The 21,395-nt window shown below is 31.4% G+C and overlaps 1 protein-coding gene across 6 annotated transcripts in view; it reads right to left on the reverse strand.

Annotated features, from left to right (window-relative positions):
- The window catches only part of LOC134706584 (A-kinase anchor protein 9-like), a 129,280-nt gene that overhangs the window by 85,061 nt on the left and 22,824 nt on the right, over window positions 1–21,395 (reverse strand). Inside the window, exon 1 of one of the 6 annotated variants that reach the window (XM_063565647.1) lies at window positions 9,021–9,369. The exons of the other annotated variants lie outside the window; for them this stretch is intronic. Within the exon in view, the coding sequence (XP_063421717.1) occupies window positions 9,021–9,080 (60 nt within the window). The 5' untranslated portion in view covers window positions 9,081–9,369. Of the gene's footprint in view, window positions 1–9,020; window positions 9,370–21,395 lie in introns of those variants that run through there. 6 annotated transcript variants of the gene reach the window in all.

Genomic DNA, 21,395 nt, shown 5'->3' on the forward strand with positions numbered 1-21,395 from the left:
TTGTTTAATTGCTACAATAACATCCATTAACACCTTCATCAATTACACGCACCAGAATATACAATCATTGTACCGTATAGTGAACACCTGTTGAAAACTCAAGATTGTCATCAGTTTCCTTTAATCTTCAATCTATATGCATAAACAAGATAAATATCGTTAAATTAGACAATACACTAAATAAAATGATGAAAAATATTCACATTTTAATTATGTTTTCCTCTTGTTTGATTTCAGTTCTTAATTTGTATTTCACAATTTGTGTATGTATTTTCTGGACAATTATGCACAAATAATGCATTTTGCAAGTTAATTGTATTGTACAAAAATAGTTTTAAAAACAAATAAAAAGACAAAATATATTATTGTTCTAAAACACAAGTAAAAGTTATACCATAAAACGACAGGGTAAATGTAATACTTCCTGTGATACCTTATAAAATATCATGTAAATAAATGTAGCAACTGAATTAGATTTACAAGTTTCATTTTTTTCCCTATCAAAATTAACTTTCCTGTCGTTGAAATTGTTTTCTTTTGCATATTTTTTTAATATTTATTTCGAATAAGTAATATAAATAAAAAGATATGTTTTCTTGTCGCTAAATAGTTTCTTTTTGCTAATATTATTCTTCTTGTCGCTTCTTGTCTCTATAATTCTTTTTGTCTCTAATTAGTGAGACCAAGCATGGGCATTAATACATAAACAAACCGCGACTTGCGATTTGGAACAAGAACGTTTATTAAATGATATGATGAATGGTTCTCCATTTCTTTATGAGAGTACAGTATCAAATATCAGTTTCATAACGGTAAAATATAGAAATATTCTTGTGACAGAAATAGAATTATCGATCGGCTTTCAGAGAACTCTCGCAAGTTATCAAAATTTGGGAATTCCCTCTGACGTGTTTCTAAATTTATAAAAACACTAAATATAAATACTGTTTAATTTTGTTAAAAACACGCATATAAGTCAAGGAAAATATCACACATGAAGATTATGAGTAAAACATTACAGGAAAGTTGTTTATGTTCAATTGTTTTGCTTGTTTTTACCTTTTAAAGCAAGACAATCATAAGAATCTGAGATGTTGCTGAATGTTTAGAATAAAACGAATGACGTGAGGGAGTGTATCATAGGGTCAACGGTAAAAGTCTACAGATTGCTTGACAGCAATCGTATCCCAAAAAACGATTCAACCTACCAAATGACATGTAATAATAAATGTGGGTAAATTCTATAGTACTACAAAATGTGGGGAACAGATACTCAAATATAATTATGCCGTCTTAAACACAAATTCCTCAAATAGCACTATTATGACAACAAAAGATAACCTGGAAATTCTACCTGGTCTTTTATAATATTAATAGAATTGAGAATGGAAATGGGAAATGTGTCAAAGAGACAACAACCCGACCACAGAAAAGAAAGACAGCAGCAGAAGGTCACTAACAGGTCTTCAATGTAGCGAGAAATTCCCGCACCCGGAGGCGTCCTTCAGCTGGCCTCTAGACAAATATATACTAGTTCAGTGATAATGAATGCTTACTAAACTCCAAATTGTACACAAGAAACTAAAATTAACAAGAATGTGTCCATAGAACTCGCACTATCATTTTCTATGTTCAGTGGACCGTGAAATTGGGGTCAAAATTATAATTTGGAATTATAATTAGAAAGATCATATCATAGGGAACATGTGTACTAAGTTTCAAGTTGATGTAACTTTAACTTCATCAAAAACTACCATGACCAAAAACTTTAACCTGAACTTCGCACTATCATTTTCTATATTCGGTGGACCATGAAATTGGGGTCAAAACTATAATTTGACATTAAAATTAGAAAGATCATGTCATGGGGAACATGTGTACTAAGTTTCAAGTTGATTGTACTTCAACTTCTTCAAAAACTACCTGAAGCGAACGGAAGCACAGACGGACGAACGAACGAACGAACGGAGGCACAGACCAGAAAACATAATGCCCCTCTACTATCGTAGGTGGGGCATAAAAATAAGACAAGACTAACAAAGGCCAGAGGCTCCTGACTTGGGACAGGCGCAAAAATGCGGCAGGATTAAACATGTTTATGAGATGTACCTTAGTATTTATGCTCTGAAGTTGAAGTCCATCGGGGAGCCAGCTCAGAACTAATCCATCCTGATTCTCAACACCTACTAACTGCATAGAATCTATCCTGAACATACTGGTATGATGCTTCTTAGTTTGACATTAAATATCCTCATCAATTAAAGGGGAAAGCACATTACTTAAAATGCATTCCTAGACACATTGCTTATTCTTCAACATTAATTCCAGTTCTAGGTAAATATTTTCCAGTAATTGACTCTTCATTTCAAAATAAGTACACATTTTTATTGATTTAATGTTATGAAGCAAGAACTTTAAAGGTTCTATGCTTAGAATTCAGTATATCCCAAAAACACTATGCATTTGTACAGAAAATGAGTTAAAACTACAAAATTAAGCTAAGCATCCAAAAAACAGGACCAAAGAACTAAGCAAAAAGAAATAACAAACAAACAATCTCTGACTGAAAGAGGAATTTATGGTTAAACGAATCAAGAAGTGACCATATTTGCCTGAGTTTTCAATACACCAGGGTGTTATAGGGGTTAATATTTAATGAAGACCTGGTCTAATTGTCAGATTTATCTACACATCAAACAACTCATAAAAAATCAAGTGTTAATTAAATTATACACACAACCTGTCATACTATTGGTAAAAAACTTCCTTTATCATGTTTTTTCATAAACAAACTCACATAGTCAGTATATGTATTTCATTTTAACCATATATTTCAAAATATAAGCTGAGTTGTATAACATTCTATCTAATATTGAGCAAAGAGTTTTAAATCTTATTTTAATTTGATCTAGTTATAAATCATAACTTTGATGACATATCTAGACATAAGTATCACAATACCTTAACATTGAGATGAACATATATATATGTAATAGGGTGTAAACTCATTGGCGGATCCAGAGGTCTTTGGCCGATCAATGCATTTGAATGGGAGCATATAGCTGGACCCCCCTTTTATCCTCTGGGTTAAGAACCCCCCTTTTTAAAATGGCTGGATCTGCCCCTGACACTGTAAAGACACACACAATAAAATCATCAAGATCACTTTACTGTGTTTTCATCATGTTCTTGGTTTGTTGTCCTAGGCTATTGGCAAGTTTCAAATTGACTCCACTTTTTATTCGTATGAGGTTTTAAACAGGTAAACAAGATTATCTTGCTAAGATTGAACAAATGTTTAACCATTCCAGAGGTCCTTTGATGCTTCATCCAAGTAATTCAGTCAACGTTTATGCTTTTCCTAATTAGGTTGACAAGATCACAAACAAGGATTAATTGACCATTTCAATATTAATCAATGACTTCTAGAGTGGGCCATTTTCCTATATATCAGAATTTTGGGTAGATTTTACACCTAGATTTAATTCAATAATCAATGGTAAAACTATAAATACTTAATACACACATTCCAAATTTAAAATTCCACAAATTTATAGGTTTGTACATATTTGATTTCAGCTGATATATGTTCTCCTACAATTATGTGATAATATACAAATTTAACTGATTATACTATTTCAATTTGTTAAGGATCAAATGGCATGCCAATTTATACAATTAACATTTCTGCATCTTTTAACATTGAAAATTATATTTAATAACAACAAATATCTTTTAAACACTATCTTTAAAAACATACATACATACAGTTTGGTCGATTTTCTATGGGCTTTTTGCTTATAAATATCATGCTTTTCTATTTTAACTTCACCTATCTTTTCAATATATTTAAGATTTGCATGTGATCTATATTTTTAATTGGCAAATTTAACATAGGGCAAATCTAACAGAATTGTCATGAAAAAAATACTGGATATTGTTGAACAATAAGAACATTTGAAAAAAGCAAAGGATTCAGACTTAGCATAAATCTATTATAATTTTAATACGTTTTTTTTTATTTGCAACTCGTAAGGCTCTCTGAGTCCAGCAAGCATTAAAAGATTCCTTTAAACCTGTTTACCTATTTTGTCCTGCATATTAGGAAAACATTTGTCACTAGAGTAAAAAAAAAAAGTAACTGTCAGTTGAGTAAACTTGCTTATGAATTTCTTTAAAAATTATAATAAATAAGAACATTTAATAATGCTATCTAAGGCGGTTCATCTTTTTTCCACAGAATGTCTAGAATAAAACTTTTACTATTGATGGTTTACAAATAACACTTAAACCTATTTACCTTAATTCAGGGTTTTAGATTTAATATACAAAAATAAATTAAAATCTGTTTATTGTTCAAAATTCCAAATAATGAAACCTTTTTTGTAAAAGCATTCAAATGAAGCATGTCTTCATAAATTTAATAAACTTTGGCCTCTTAATGTTAAAGCTCTAATATACAACTTTGCATAATTCTTTGCATAACATATTTTTAAATACAAAATTAAACTTGCTGACACAAGTAAAAATAGAAAGTTTTTGTTCATTTGAACCAAATATAGCACAGCATCAAGTTGCATAGCTTTTACTGTCATGAAGTTTATTCAAAATAAATTATTTTAATCAAAAGTAAATAGTGTTGGCCAGTCAGAAAGTCAAAAGTCAAAAGTCAAAATTAGTTATTGGAAAAAAAAGGATATGTAATTGATTTAGAAATTTAAACAAGAGTGCACAGCTGAAACATTGCCTGCTTTATTGAAAATTGAGTTCATGTTGAAAGTCTTAAAGGTAAAGATTTTAGTAATAGATAAACATAAGATTTTAAAATATCCATGGCAATAAGGTCAAGGTCAGAAAAATGAAAAAGACAAACAATAGTACACATGACACAACATTGAAAACTAAAGAATAAACAACACGAACCCCAACAAAAACTAGGGGTGATCTCAGGTGCTCCGGTAGTTGGATAATTATTGGTAGCCTGTCAGACACATGATCACCGTACAATTATTTAAATTATCAAATATGGTTAACCTACTGCTTATTAAAAGATTTTAAAAATCAGACAACAAAAAAAACCAACACAACTTCGAACAATGAACCATGAAATGAGGTCAAGGTCAGATGAAACCTGACAGACAGACATGTACACCATACAATCATTCCATACACTGAATATAGTTGACCTATTGCTTAAAGTACTTGAAAAACAGACCAAAACACATAGCTTAACTTTGAACAATGAACCATAAAAAATGAGGTCAAGGTCAGATAAAACCTGCCAGACTGACATGTAACCTTTACAATCATTCCATGCATCACATATACTGAATTTTAATGTGCTTATTGTTATGCGTTTACTTTTCTACATTGGTTAGAGGTATAGGGGGAGGGTTGAGATCTCACAAACATGTTAAACCCCACCATACTTTTGCGCCTGTCCCAAGTCAGGAGCCTCTGGCCTTTGTTAGTCTTGTATTATTTCAATTTCAGTTTCTAGTGTACAATTTGGAAATTAGCATGGCATTCATTATCACTGAACTAGTATATATTTGTTTAGGAGCCAGCTGAAGGACGCCTCCCGGTGCGTGATTTTCTTGCTGCATTGAAGACCTGTTGGTGACATTCTGCTGTTATTTTTTTCTATGGTCAGGTTGTTGTCTCTTTGACACATTCCCCATTTCCATTCTCAATTTTATCACATATAGATGACCTACTGCTTAGAGTACCAAGGATTATGGCACAGTTTGGGTAAACAAATTAAAACTTGAAAACTTTTAAAACATACCAGTGGTGCATGAAAGTGGTTGATTGTTCAGTGGCAAATATATCATGCATGTTCAGGACAAAAGAGCAAAATTTCATTCATTACAGAAGTTAAGCTTATCAAAAGCTGGTTCTTTTTTTAAAATTCAGTCAACTTATAAAACGCCCTTCTTAAATCCAAAGGCAAAAACAAAATAAGTAGATTTATGATTACCATTTTTACATCTCCAGTCTATAAAATTGTCACTAGCATCCATGTATGTATGAAACATCAAATCCATAACCATTATGGTTAAAACAACAATTTTGTGAAATAGAAAAGTGCTGTCAACAATAGTAATTTCCAAGGTTATTACCACTTAATCAACATTGTTTATCAATGCATCTGACTGACAGGAAATTATCTTATTACAGGAAAATCAATACCAAAAGTTACTAATTATTAGTATTTAATATTGTTAGTATTTAATATTAAATGAGGGTATCTTAAGTCAAGATTCCTAACTTTTTGATTTGAAAGTCCAATTTGATTGGCACTTGTAACTCAAGAATAGCACACAAACCCTTATGTAAGGTGTCTGATGATAACTAAAAATAAAGTTACAGAGAAAGGATTTTTGGTTTTGTTAGTTACTTTGATCTTTAGATGCAAACCATATGCAAAGTCTAACAGTTCAAGGAAAAATTACACTCAAAATAACCCAGTATTTCATTTCTTAAGGATAAATGTTCTGTTGATTCGAAGGATTTCAATCATTAATTGAATCCCTTTTCCACCGTTTTCAATCAAATTAAATCTACATGGGGATTTACATATTTTTTTACTATCCAATTCAAAGATTTAAGGACATAAACTATGAACTAGACCACAAATATGAATATTATTATTTCAAACATCAAATATGTAATTTGGTTTTAATTGGTAAAGATGATTTTGACATGTCCCTATCCCAAATTTGTTTACCCTCTACTGTCATTAAATGACTAAATATTACTACTTCATTCACACTTTTCCTATTGAGGTTTTTACATATTTTATCAAGAATAAAATAAATGTGAAATCACATTTCGATAAATCGAAACATAAGGTATAAGTAAGACCACTAGAATTAAATATTAATCCCATCCCTCTTTTGGCATGAACTCAATATCAAGAATTTATCTATTTAAACTGAATAGTATTATTTAGGTTTTGAATGCACTTAACACTCATTCTTAATGTTTCAAACAGCACAACCAGGGTTATTAATATCTTTTAAATTTCAATTATTTCAACTATAAAATATTTAACAGGCCAGTGCTTTGAATGGGATTCTGCCTTTACTATATATCTTTATTCCTTCTATCCTACTAAAAATTTTGATGACAGATTTATTTTTGCTTATTTTGAAAAAAGGAACAACTTGCAAAAATATTAATGCTTTTTACTGTTTATCTCTATCTATAATATCATTCAAGATTATAACCAAAAACAGCAAAATTTCTTTAAAATTACCAATTCAGGGGCAACAACCCAACAACAGTTTGTTTTGATTCATCTGAAATTTTCAGGGCAGATAGATCTTGACCTGATAAACAATTTTACCCTTTTCAGATTTGCTCTTGATGCTTTGGTTTTTAGAGTTATGAGCCAAAAACGGCATTTTACCCCTATGTTCTATTTTTAGCCATGGCGGCCATCTTGAATAGTTGACAAAGTCACTGGACACAATTTTCAAACAAGATACCCCAATGATGATTGTGGCCAGGTTTGGTTTAATTTGGCCAAGTAGTTTAACAAGATACCCCAATGATGATTGTGGCTAAGTTTGGTTTAATTTGGCCCAGTAGTTTCAGAGGAGAAGATTTTTGTAAAAGATAACTAAGATTTATGAAAATTGGTAAAAAATTGACTATAAAGGGCAATAACTCCTAAAGGGGTCAACTGACCATTTTGGTTGTGTTGACTTATTTGTAAATCTTACTTTGCTGAACATTATTGCTGTTTACAGTTTATCTCTATCTATAATATTATTCAAGATAATAACCAAAAACAGCAAAATTTCCTTAAAATTACCAATTCAGGGGCAGCAACCCAACAACAGGTTGTTTGATTCATCTGAAATTTTCAGGGTAGATAGATCTTGACATGATTCACAATTTAACCCACGTCAGATTTGCTCTAAATGCTTTGGTTTTTGAGTTATAAGCCAAAAACTGCATTTTACCCCTATGTTCTATTTTAAGCCATGGCGGCCATCTTGGTTGGTTGATGGGGTCACCGGACCCAATTTTTAAACTAGATACCCCAATGATGATTGTGGCCAAGTTTGGTTTACTTTGGCCCAGTAGTTTTAGAGGAGAAGATTTTTGTAAAAGTTAACGACGATGGATGATGACGGACACTGGACGCAAAGTGATGAGAAAAGCTCACTTGGCCCTTTGGGTCGGGTGAGCTAAAAAGTAATCACTTATTAGTATATCTACATAGTTAGTTTTCAATATTTAGTTCCAAACTGTATATGATCCTCAAGTAAAATGTCTAAATACACTCAATTCATATTGCATTGCAGCAGGTGAGGGAAAATATTTTTTAAGAAAGCTACACCTCTGTTCAAAAACCTGCTTACTCATGGCACATTTGGTACACCTAATCACATGAAATATTTACAAAAACTATAAAAGATAAAATTCTATCATAAGCACAAAACCCTTTCAATACTGGGTAGATATCTAAATTCAAAATTCATAAAATTAAACAAACACTATCTTGAGATTATCTAGTTTCCGTCATTTTGTCTACATTTCATATCTACCTCCTATTTACCCTTTACAGAAGAGGAAGAGACACACTTCACTTCTACAACTATATTGTTTGTTTTAATATTAACCCACAAGTAGATTTAAGATTTATAATCCTTATCATAAAACATACACCTACATGTATGCATTTATTATATGATAAAAATGCAATTATAGATAAAGTCTGTCAAGAATACTTGAACTATATTTTGTGGCTTGTTTATTTTTTGTGCTTCAAGTGCAGAGCATATCAACACCTCTATTTAACTCCTTGGTGGTATGAACCACAAACATAAAAACTCTGGAATCCCCCCTTACACATTTTTACTTTCACATTAACAGTAGGGCAATCTTTTTAAACACTTATTGACCAATATATAATTCACTATACACAAGAATATGTTATTTGCAATGACTATCTGCTGATTTACTGGTAATAAGATTAATAATTCAGGTGTTCTTTCTGGTCTTACCTGTTCCCTAAGATCACCATGGTTACCAGGGTAAACATTTTCCTCTCCATTATTCTCCATTTTTCAGGACAGAATATTACCATTCCTATTTTTATCCACTTATTTCATTTTCCTTCCTTTATGCACCTGTCCATTATTGACTCTCACAAATGTCTATTCCTAATCAAATATTTAATTTGCGAAAAATAATCCGAAAAATTTCAATTGTGAAGTTATACAGCAGTAATTGTGAAGACCATTTTTGGAATCTCTGGTCTCTCTGACATCTGACACTATTTAACTCTACTATGGGACAATACACATGGTAAAAGGAATACCTATATCATATTTATATATGTAAACACCAAAACCAATTATATGGTATTGTCACATTGTTAACTCTATCGTTATACAAAATATGTCAATCAAGCGAAAAAGCAAAATTAAAAGGCCAGAAATTTTACAAAATCCTTTTCAAGACAATACATCTTTAAAAGGATCTGAGTTTAAAGGGACAGGAATAAAAAAGTATAAAGAAGCAATGATTTTTGATACATGGTAAGCATGTGTTGACAGGAACTGATTCCCTCCATAAATGTCTATAGTTTATTTCTCATTAGTTTGTTTACAGTAAAATCAATAGTTTACAGGTAAGTGAACAGGTAAACTTGTCATGCTGAATCAGACAATTAGTACAGGAAAATCATCTTCATTGATCTATATTTTAAGAATTATGAATGCTTTCGGTTGGTTCATTTAGGAATTGGTTTATTAAAAGTATAAGTTATGTCAAATGTTGTATCTTTTTAATATCTAAGTCATATATGTTCAAAGGTCTTTCAGTTTCACATCTACAAAGATTAAATATTAATGTAAATAAATGTCTCCAAAGATCTAAAATTTTAAAGCTAAAATGCTAAAATGTTGAAACAAAATTGGAATTCTTTTATTTTCCATATGTTCAGCTTTTTTTGGATTAATACTTTTTTGACAAGGATGAGCATAAGTACTTTCCTTTCATTTCAATGAAATTATCTTGTGGAAATCTTTTCTTCTTTTTTTTTTTAGAGCCAAACTCCACAATAAACAAAAACACAGACATCATATTCCATACTCCTCAATGTGAACAGCAGAGCTCCAGATAAGCTGCGTATTTGCGTGATCACGCAATACAAATAATCAAAGAGCAGAATGCTCTGAGGGATACGATTGCCATAGTTTTCATTGACACATGTATAGCAGTTCTGCCAAATTTCCATTAAACAAAAGCATGAGATTTGGCCAAAATTGAAAAGATCAAAGAGGGAAAAAAAAGATCCAAGAATACTGTTGCAAAAAAAAGCATGAACATGCGTGAGTCTCAAGCATTTTGGCCGGTAACCCTGGTACAGCTGGATAGTATTATTCTCTAAACTAATTCAACTGCACATGCAAAATGTAACAATCTGAATAGACTAGTCACTCAACTTAAAGAATAGCCAATCCCCGTTACAAGTGTATGAGCCATGTACTTATTGTGTTTTATCGAATTATAGTTATCCTGTACCATTGTAAACTCGTACCACTAAAAAAAAACTTGTACCAATGCAAACTCGTACCATTGCTAACTCGTACCAACTTATTTAAATGCATTCAAATGGTGTTAAATGATGAATATACATGATTTACGTTACTTTCACCCAATACCTCTCAAGTCTGTAAAATGTATATAATTTGAAAGTACAATGACCAATTTGTAGCTTATGTTCCTTGTATATTGGATAGAAAATACTGTTGCAGATATAGATAATTAAGGTATATACAGTTTCACCCGAAGAAAATTTTTCATGAATAATTAAATCTTAGCAGTTAGTCAAAATGATTGCCAAAATTATTTTTACTGTCTATAAATAAATGTAACAATGAAATTTAACTGATTCCTGTTAAGGGGGTCCGCATTTTCCCCGCAAAAAAAGCACATGGCTTTCAACAATTGTAAACATAGCATTCAATTTGTGATCATGGATTACAGCTTTAATTAACTTAAATTGGATATATACATATTCAACATGTTCAATTTTAATAAGGTACAGTTAAAGCAGTGGCGGATCCAGAACTTTTCCTAAGGGGGAGCCCGCTGACTGACCTAAGAGGGGGCCCGTTCCAGTCATGCTTCAATGATTCCCTTTATAATCAACCAAATTTTTTCCACATAAAAAGGGGGAGCTGGATCCGCCTATGTTCTAGTTTGAAAGATCAGTTATAACATTAATGCTTTAAAACATTCTTTATTTTTGTCTAAGTTTTCATTTAACTCCTGTGTAAAATTCAAGTAATTCAACTTTATTTCTATTAAGTTTACAAACAGAAACCCATAAAACATCATATTTTTTATATATTTTTCTGAATGTTACGACTTCCCAGTAGTACAAAATAACTTTTTTGGTTCCAATGCCGTGGTACGAGTTAACTTGCTTCCGTATCTTATCACCGTAATTCTAGGAGGAACCCTAAACTGGACCCCTGTTGTGTTCACTTATCGCTACATTGACCTTCAATGCGAAGCTATATATAGAACGGCGGACCAGTTTAGGAGGAACCCCATTTCTTACTCTTTAATTATTGAAGTTCCTTTGGGTCAGAGGGCATGACTCCTTTCCGTACACACTCCTCTGTTTACATTGAGATCGTTCTTAATATAATACGACGTTTACCGGCATTAACGAGTTAATTCTTCTTGACGAATACTTCGAAAAAGGGAGACAACTCGAAACGATAACATGGAAGATTCCATTTCTGCTGAAGGGGTGTTATAGGTATTTTTTACGATGAAACATTTATTTTAATTTAAATTATGCATGTGATTTAAAATTATGCAACAACATTAGCCCTCCATATGCAGACAGACATAGAAAGAATCCCATGAGTTTCAAATTAATCAATGAAGCGGGGAATCACTCAATCTGATACCCCTTGAAATCAGGAAAACTACACACATGTGGGGTCTCACTAATTAGCGACAAAAAGCGTCAAGAAGCGACAAGAAGAACAATAATAAGTGACAAAAAGCAACAAGAAGCTATTTAGCGACAAGAATACGTTTTGTTATCACATACATTTAAATAATTTTTTAGGATTATATTGAAAGATGAAGAAATAAAAAAAAATTGATGAAGAGATTGTGTACTTTTTATTATCATATTGATAGATGTAGAAATTAAACATGTGTAAGAGCAAAGGAAATGTAAACGCTATAAAATGAAAATAAAAACAAAGATTTGTCACCTTCCTTTTGAAGGATTTAATAAAACAAAAACATGAAATATTATTTCCTTCCTAACTGTACAATTAATTTTTCCTGATAGGACCAACATTAGCTGTGGCTTCACTCTAAAGTAATACACAATTAAGAGCAACAAATGAGATTAACTAGGTGCGTGTCCTTTGTTTTATTGCAACAATAACATCCATTAACACCTTCATCAATTACACGCACCAGAATATACAATTATTGTACCGAATAGTGAACACCTGTTGAAAACTCAAGATTGTCATCAGTTTCCTTTAATCTTCAATCTATATGCATAAACATGATAAATATCGTTAAATGAGACAATACACTAAATAAAATGATGAAAAATATTCACATTTTAATTATATTTTCCTCTTGTTTGATTTCAGTTCTTAATTTGTATTTCACAATTTGTGTATGTATTTTCTGGACAATTATGCACAAATAATGCATTTTGCAAGTTAATTATATATTGTACAAAAATGGTTTTAAAAACAAATAAAAAGACAAAATATATTATTGTTCTAAAACACAAGTAAAAGTAATACCATAAAACGACAGGGTAAAGGTAATACTTCCTGTGATACCTTATAAAATATCATCTATACTATTAAACGAGAAGACCTCATTTTGGGTGTCGCTTCTCCTCCTTCCACAATACATTGATCATTGTAACTGTATGTCCTATAGGTACCATGCATAGTCGCATTTGTCATCCATTCTTATGATAATTCAGTTTCGGTTATTTTGGGAGAAAAACAGAAAAAAAAGAAGTCCGGATATGTGTCCGTCATCACCCCGGCTTTTATTCATAGACAACTTCCTCTTCCGTTTATTTTTCAAGAAGTTTTGTAAATTGACATTACATACCCTATATTATCATGTTTTATTTAAGATTCATTGACTGAATCGTTATATAAGAATATTGTCCCAAGTGTAAACAACAATCCAGGCCGTGTGAAAATAAACACAATCATTTGTGTAATTCACTTATCGTCACGTAAATAACGACACATGCATGGCCTATATATGACATATATTATCATGTTTTATTTAAGATTCGTGCAAGCCATTTTCACATTGACTGAATCGTTATATGTTGTCCCAAGTGTAAGCAACGACCCAGGCTGTGTGAAAATAAACACAATCATTTTTTTTTATTCACTTATCGTCACGTAAATAACGACACAGACATAGCCTAAATTATCATGTTTTATTTGTCACGTAAATAACGACACAGGCCAAGGATTTGTATAGTGAGCAAATCCTTGCACAGGCATAGCCTATATTATCATGTTTTATTTAAGATTCATGCAAGCCATTTTCACATTGCCTGAATGGTTATATGTTGTCCCAAGTGTAAGCAACGACCCAGGCCGTGTGAAAATAAACACATTCATTTTTGTCATTCACTTATCGTAACGTAAATAACGAAACAGGCATAGCCTATATTATCATGTTTTGTTTAAGATTTAACGACACAGGCCCTATAAAAAACAAGAATGTGTCCATAGTAAACAGATGCCACATCCGATCGGCACTATCATTTGCTATGTTTTGACCGTGAAATGGGGTAAAATCTTAATTTGGCATTAAAATTAGAAAGATTATATCATAGAGAACATATTTACTAAGTTTCGAATTGGGTGAACTTCAACTTCATCAAAAACTACCTCGACAAAAACTTTAACCTGAAGCGGGACAGACGAACAGAAGAACAAACTAGAAAATATAATTCCCATAAACAGGGCATGAACATTTATTGTTGTAAGTAAAAACTTTAACCTGAAGCCGGACAGAAGGACGTACTAACAAACGAACGGAGGAATGGTGCATACAAATTTATTGTTGAAAGTGAAAGTAGTGATTTTGTCAAAATGAAAGTAGGGTAGAGATTAGCGGGAGGCAAGACTTATTAGGAACGTCGGGATCTGGTGCTTTTAAGCTCGGGATTTCGGAACTGATTTTTACGGAATGCGGGAATATTTTGTTTGATTTCGGGATGTCGGGATATGAATTTCGTTAAAATACGCATCTCGGGATTTCATGTTTTTAAGCCCGGGATTTCAGAATCAGGGCCCCTCAAATGAGCGTTAGTCATTTATAAGAGATTCAAATCCTTCCATTGGCATGTTAATAGGGCTTTCAAATGAAAAAGCACTGATGGATTGTTCTACAAGCACATTTTATTATCTAATAATAATCGTATATAAGCAGTTTCATTTGTTTCATGATTGAAGCGGTGCAAATTTTTAATTTAATTTGACTTTTATCAAAAAATGCATTGTACCAAAGGGGAAGAATAATTGTGGCATAAGGCCAAAAACACAAAAAAATAATCGAATTTAACAGAAAGGAAACACATAACGGAGGGCTTTTTGATACCTTATATGAAATTCTCCAGTCAAAATATCTTTTACAAAAAATAATCCTACAACAGTTTACAAGCTGTATATGCCCGCGATTTCGCGGGTGTGATCTAGTGTAAATAAATGTAGCAACTGAATTAGATTTACAAGTTTAATTTTTTCCCCTATCAAAATTAACTTTCCTGTCGTTGAAATTGTTTTCTTTTGCATATTTTTTTAAATATTTATTTCAAATAAGTAATATAAATAAAAAATGTTTTCTTGTCGCTAAATAGTTTCTTGTTCCTAATATTATTCTTCTTGTCGCTTCTCGACGCTTTTTGTCTCTACAATTCTTTTTGTCTCTAATTAGTAAGACCACGCATGGACATTAATACATAAACAAACCGCGACTTGCAATTTGGAACAAGAACGTTTATTAAATGATATGATGAATGGTTCTCCATTTCTTTATGAGAGTACAGTATCAAATATCAGTTTCATAACGGTAAAATATAGAAATACTCCACTTCAGTTCTTGTGACAGAAATAGAATTATCTATCGGCTTTCAGAGAACTCTCGCAAGTTATCAAAATTTGGGAATTCCCTCTGACGTGTTTCTAAATTTATAAAAACACTAAATATAAATACTGTTTAATTCTGATTTTCCGTATGGTTAAAAACACGCATATAAGTCAAGGAAAATATCACACATGAAGATTATGAGTAAAACATAACAGGAAAGTTGTTTATGATCAATTGTTTTGCTTGTTTTTACCTTTTAAAGCAAGACAATCATAAGAATCTGAGATGTTGCTGAATGTTTAGAATAAAACGAATGACGTGAGGGAGTGTATCATAGGGTCAATGGTAAAAGTCTACAGATTGCTTGACAGCAATCGTATCCCAATAAAAAACCCAATGCAATTGTCCATTGCAGGGTTCAACAACCCAATTAATTCAACGGAAAACCCAATTATATGCCAAAACCATGAGTTCTCAACCCTTTTATTGGCTACCGTTTGCGTTATTTACCCTTATCTGTTTACAGTCGTCGCGTAAACTATTTTTATAATATTTATAATAGGAAATTTTCTGTTGTTCTAAAAATAGATCCCTGCATCAAGTAGCTGAAATGAGTCCCTGTTTGAGTTTTCCGTTGCTCAATAGGTACACGTGTTTTTGTAAACATTTAGATCTTCTCGGCGTTTATCCAACTAGCTTGTGTCATGCAGTCATATTTTTTTTCGCATTGCTTGGGATTTATCATAACATACATTGAACTAAAACGAAAGTGAATGTCCGGTAAAAATATTGAATAGAAGCATGTTTTCGGCTTCTTTTGAAAAGCTGAGGGAAAGTTATGATGATAACAAGACTCAGCCAAAGTTTTTAGGGAGCGTCCATCGAACACACGGGCGTGTGCGCATACCATAACGAGAACATTGCTAATAAACACGGGGTTTCATAAAAAACGAAATCAGTTGGAAAAAGTGAAGAGGCCAAATCAATTATGAAATGATGAAGCATCGGAAACCAAAAGTTGTAATAAAAGACAACTAAACCCAGATTTATATAAATTGAATAAAACAAAATCATTCAAGTATAATTAGAGTATATATATGTGGTTTATATACTATTTTTTATTCATTTTACGGTTGAAAAATCAATACACCATGCACACAGGCACTGATCAGGCACTGGTGTCAGAATTTATTATATAAAGGTATAAGACGAGTGCCTTTGAATACATATATCTGTTTTTTGTGAGAAAATACAAAACTGGCAAAAGGTTTGAAAGGGGACACAAATTAAACCTACAATTGCTCCTCAGTGAATAAACCCGGCAAAGAAAACAGCTAGAAAATAACCATAACCATAACCCTAAACGAAATAAAACAGCTAAACAAAAAAAGAAACCTATTTAAGATGAAAACAATGGGTTGATACTGCCTAAATATTCAATAGTGTGTCGATGAAAAATCCCAATACATTAAGGAGCTTGGTGGTGAAAAACCCAATTTGATATAAACCTGAGGGGTGAATTGGAATTGATAATGCAATTAAAAAACTTTATCACCCAATTATATAAGAAAATGGTGGGTAAAAACCCCAATTTATGAATTCTTATCTGGAGCTCTGGAACATATTGACTTAAGAAATGAAGCATTAAAAACACCAGGTTGATGATCTGTTTGTTAACAGACTTTATCTATAATTGCACTTTTTAATCAGCCTGATATGGTAATTCTAAAAAAATTCTACAAGAACTCCTGCACAAATTATCTTTTATAAGGAAAAATGAGTATTCATATAGTTTAGTCCACCAATATTTTAAGGTTTGACTGTTGTATAAATCATAATCTGATTTCAAATCTTTCTAGTTTAGCATTGCAGGAATTTAATTAATTTTAAAAGATTATTTATAATCAATTACACCAACTCAACCTTAAAGGGTACCATTTAAATAGTATATCACTAACCCACAAGGCAATTGTACATAATCTTTTAACATTTTTATTCCTTATATTACCCAATAAATGGTTACCGCAAAACCAGAGGCTAAATAAGCTTTTAAATGACAGCTTGCATTTATGTATAATATTGAATAGTATTTCTCATAATTTCAAAGACAGCATTGGGATTTTTTAAGTTATAGAAAACATTTATATATAATGCTTAATGTCACTTACAAAACGCACAAGAAATTGCAGTCAACCTATAACAACTCATGGCAAAATTTTGGTAGGGCTTGCCTGTGTCCTACCTAACATAACCTGATTAGATGAAGGGGCATTATTGCCTAAAATTGAGCGCCTATATGCCTAAGATTCAGATGTGAAGTGTGAACACATGACAAACAAAACAAACACTGAGCTTAATACATCAGTTTAAGTCCAGAATGTATAATAGTGCATTCATATGGCATTCAATTCCTTTTTTTGGTAATACAAGATATAGCTTGGTTGAAATGCAAGTTAATTAAAAAAAAAATAGTTAAGGGGAGATAACTCTTATTTTCTATCTTTCTTACAAAAATTTATACGGATATTTCTCAAATTAACAGACCTGCAGAAATGAAAGACCTACCATTTATTACTCAGGATGAGGGTACCTTTGAAGTACAGTGGTTTGGTCCATGTGTTTTTTTCTGCCACTTTTTCAATTTCTTATAAATTGCCTGATTCTTACAAAGACTGGCACTTGATAAAAACAAGATTTAAAGGAGAGGTTTTTGGGTATATACATAGGTACGTATGAAAAAGAGGACAAGGGAAAAATTTAATGTCCCTCCATTATGGCGGGGGCATCAAAGTATTGCCACAAAGATATGTCTCTACTGTGAGTGTAATTCTAATAGTATAATGCAAATATTGGGTTTCAAATAACAAACCAATATTTGAACCTGATGCATTATGAAAGTATTTCAGGGAAGATAGATCTTGACCTCATGAAAGTTTTAACACCATGTCAGATTTGTTCTGAATGCTTTTCAATCAGGGATCAAATTAAAACTGCACTGCATTCCCCCCACCCTTTTCTTCATCCCCTTTTCCTACCATTTCCTATTTTTAGCCATGGTGGCCATCTTGGTTGTTTTGAGGGGCCATCATATATATTTTTCAAACTAAATACCCTAAGGATGATTTAGGCCAAGTTTTGTTTAATTTGGGCAGGTGATCTAAAAATTATATATGTAGCATTTATAAACTTTATAATATTTCATATATCTTTAAATGACTGGATCTCTAAAATTAGAAATGCCACAAAATTTAAATTTTATTTTGCCAAAGTTTCTTATTCAGCATTCTACATATAATGTTCATACAAAGTACCATACATTCTTTTACTAAATACTGCACAATTATGAATACTTTGCCGCAAGTAATTTAAATTTCATTTGTTTGAAATGGACTATACTTTTGTTTATTTACTTTACTTATTCATGTGTTTAAACTCACTTATAATCAAAATAAGTAAACTTGTTAAATAACCATTATAAAGGTGCTTTAACCATTGATCCAGAAAATATTAATTTGTAATACACAAAATGCTTTCAAATACTAATCTGCTTGTCCTTTACTAGTTAAATTTATTTTACTAGGACATGTAATTATTATTTCTTAGGTAGTTAAGAAAGAATTATGATTTAATGTCAGACTGAACCCTATAACAATTACGAGAGTGGACATGCAATAATGTCTGGCTTGCATAATTGATTATGAAGATGTGTATGTAATGCCAAGTACATATATCCAACAGATATACTGATGCAATCTTAAACCTGATATGAATCAAAGAACCAATAAGATGCTGACTTCTGTGAAATAGTATAGCTAGGTGCTACTTATAGGAATATAAACTGAGTTAATAAGCAACATGTTCAAATGACCTCTGAAATCATTTCAAGATCAAATGATCCAATAAATGTCACATGGACATGAACAATCATGTACACAAACAATTGTGTAAACGCTTTAAAGCAGACACATAACTTAAAGAGAAAGGAATTGAGGCTGAGGTTATGTGAACCCTGTCTGAAAAACATGTAGACATTGCAAGGAAACCATAAACCAAATGTAGTTATCCTATTGCTCATAATGAGTGAGAAATTCACATTTCACAAAAAATAGACTTTTTTCAAGCAGTTGATGAACTATGAAAATGAGGTCAAGAACAAAATACATATCTTCTTCCGTATGAAATTTAAAACTTAATTCAAATAATAAACACCAACTCTGCGGCTGCTGCAGCTGAATTGTAAAACCTATGTCTCACATTATGTGACTTTCACCACCAATGAACTGTGAAAATGAAGTCAAACAGACATGTATACACCTAAAAATCATTCCCTACACTTCATGTTAAGGTTAACTCATTGATTTTACATGCAGAATCTGAGAAACTGTCTTGGTCAAGAAAACATGAAGCACTATTCATTAAAATCATTCCATACATTAAATATAGTTGACCATATTGCTAATAGTATTTGAGAAAACTTTACCATGAAAATGAGGTCAAGGTCAGATTTAACCTGTCAGACAGACATTACTTTAACACCTTACAATCATTCCATACACCAAATATAGTTCAACTACTGTTGATAGAATCCAAGATATTTACTTGACCACAAAAACATTATCTTGCCAGGAACATGTATACCAAACATAATGAACCTATTAGTCATAATAAGTGAGAAATTCATATGACAAGAAAACTAATGATGAGGTTAAGGACAAAGAACAATGGACATCTGGCAGACAAAAACTCTAATATAACGTCTCTTTGTATATGGTAGTAAGTATGCAGGTCTTTCATCCCTTGATAGCTAGAGCTTTATAATAATTTTTATAGTATATTTGTCTTTGGGCTGCTGTCTCATTGACATATAACCTACATCATTTCATATTCATATTCATACCTTTAAAATATTGGCTTGAGGACATCTTATTTATCAATTGATGATCAAACATAACCATAAAACAAGGAAAGAGCTGTCAAATGAATGACAAACTGTGCTTTCTAGATCTTAGAAAAATTCTTAATGATTGTTGAACAATGAAAATAAGGTCAGATTAGGATGAACATGTGTCAATCTTAAATATATCTTGAAAATATCTACATATAAACTTTTGGAAACTGGAACATTCTATCCATATTGTATCACATTAAACCCAAAGAATTCTCAGGAAAACAGAAACTAGAAAAGCAACAACTTTCTGATGCAGCTTTTACTAACCCTTAATTAAAGTTGTAAAGTTGTATGATAATGAAATGGCTAAAAAAATCATTATTTCACCCAATGATCTTGGTATTTATAACTGCTTTTTTTTTCTTTTCATACTTATTTATCGCAAAATCAGAAGAAAATGTAAAAGACCAAACCTCTATGAACTGTCCTTCAAAGTAACTTTTCAATTTTGTTTTTGTTTTTGTTATATCACAATCTTGAGGAAAAACATATCTGAAGGTAGAGAAAAATGGTTATCCCTATTAAAAGGTTTCTGCAAGATGCTGGATGGACCTGAACATTATCACATCACAAGATAAAAATGTAAAATCTGAATAAAGTTAGCAATACCATTTGGTGGTTTTTTTTATAAAAAGAAATTGAAAGCATTATGTTTTGTTAGGTAGAAAAATGCTGACCTAAATATAAAGATGTCTGAAAAAATTTAATAATGAAAATGATAAATGATGATGAATTAAATGCAAAATTATGTAAGACAAATAGTTGTTTAAAAGTTTTAATTAAAAAAATAAATATATATCACATTATCATAAAACATAAAAACTTCTCTGCATATTTTGTAGAATTGCATCAATTAAAATACATCAAAATACTAGACTAGTAATGTATATAAACAAAGCCATCTATATAATATTTTAATAAAATACTAAAAAGACTATCCAAATACTTAATCCCTCTTATAATTAACTTTATACCTTTCTAATTTTTTTCATACAAGTAAACAGATAACAGTTAAATTGTTACCACTAACCCTTGACTATATAATATTTATGTCTACCCTGATCATTAAAAAATTATTGAGACCTCTATTATGCTATAATATTTATGGCTTTCTTGGTTTTATCATTTTTGACATTCTTATTTTTGTGTGTAAATCTATTTACAGTATATATCTATGCCAGTAAGATAGGCCTTCAGGGCATGATACCATACAGTCCCAGGGACAAATAATAACTCATCCGTTAAACATGCCCTTTCCGGTTACTTCCTTATAATATGCATCAGAATTTTGCGTAAAAAATTA

This window comes from Mytilus trossulus, chromosome 2, assembly GCF_036588685.1.
Source record: "Mytilus trossulus isolate FHL-02 chromosome 2, PNRI_Mtr1.1.1.hap1, whole genome shotgun sequence".
Taxonomy (NCBI): Eukaryota; Metazoa; Mollusca; class Bivalvia; order Mytilida; family Mytilidae; genus Mytilus; species Mytilus trossulus.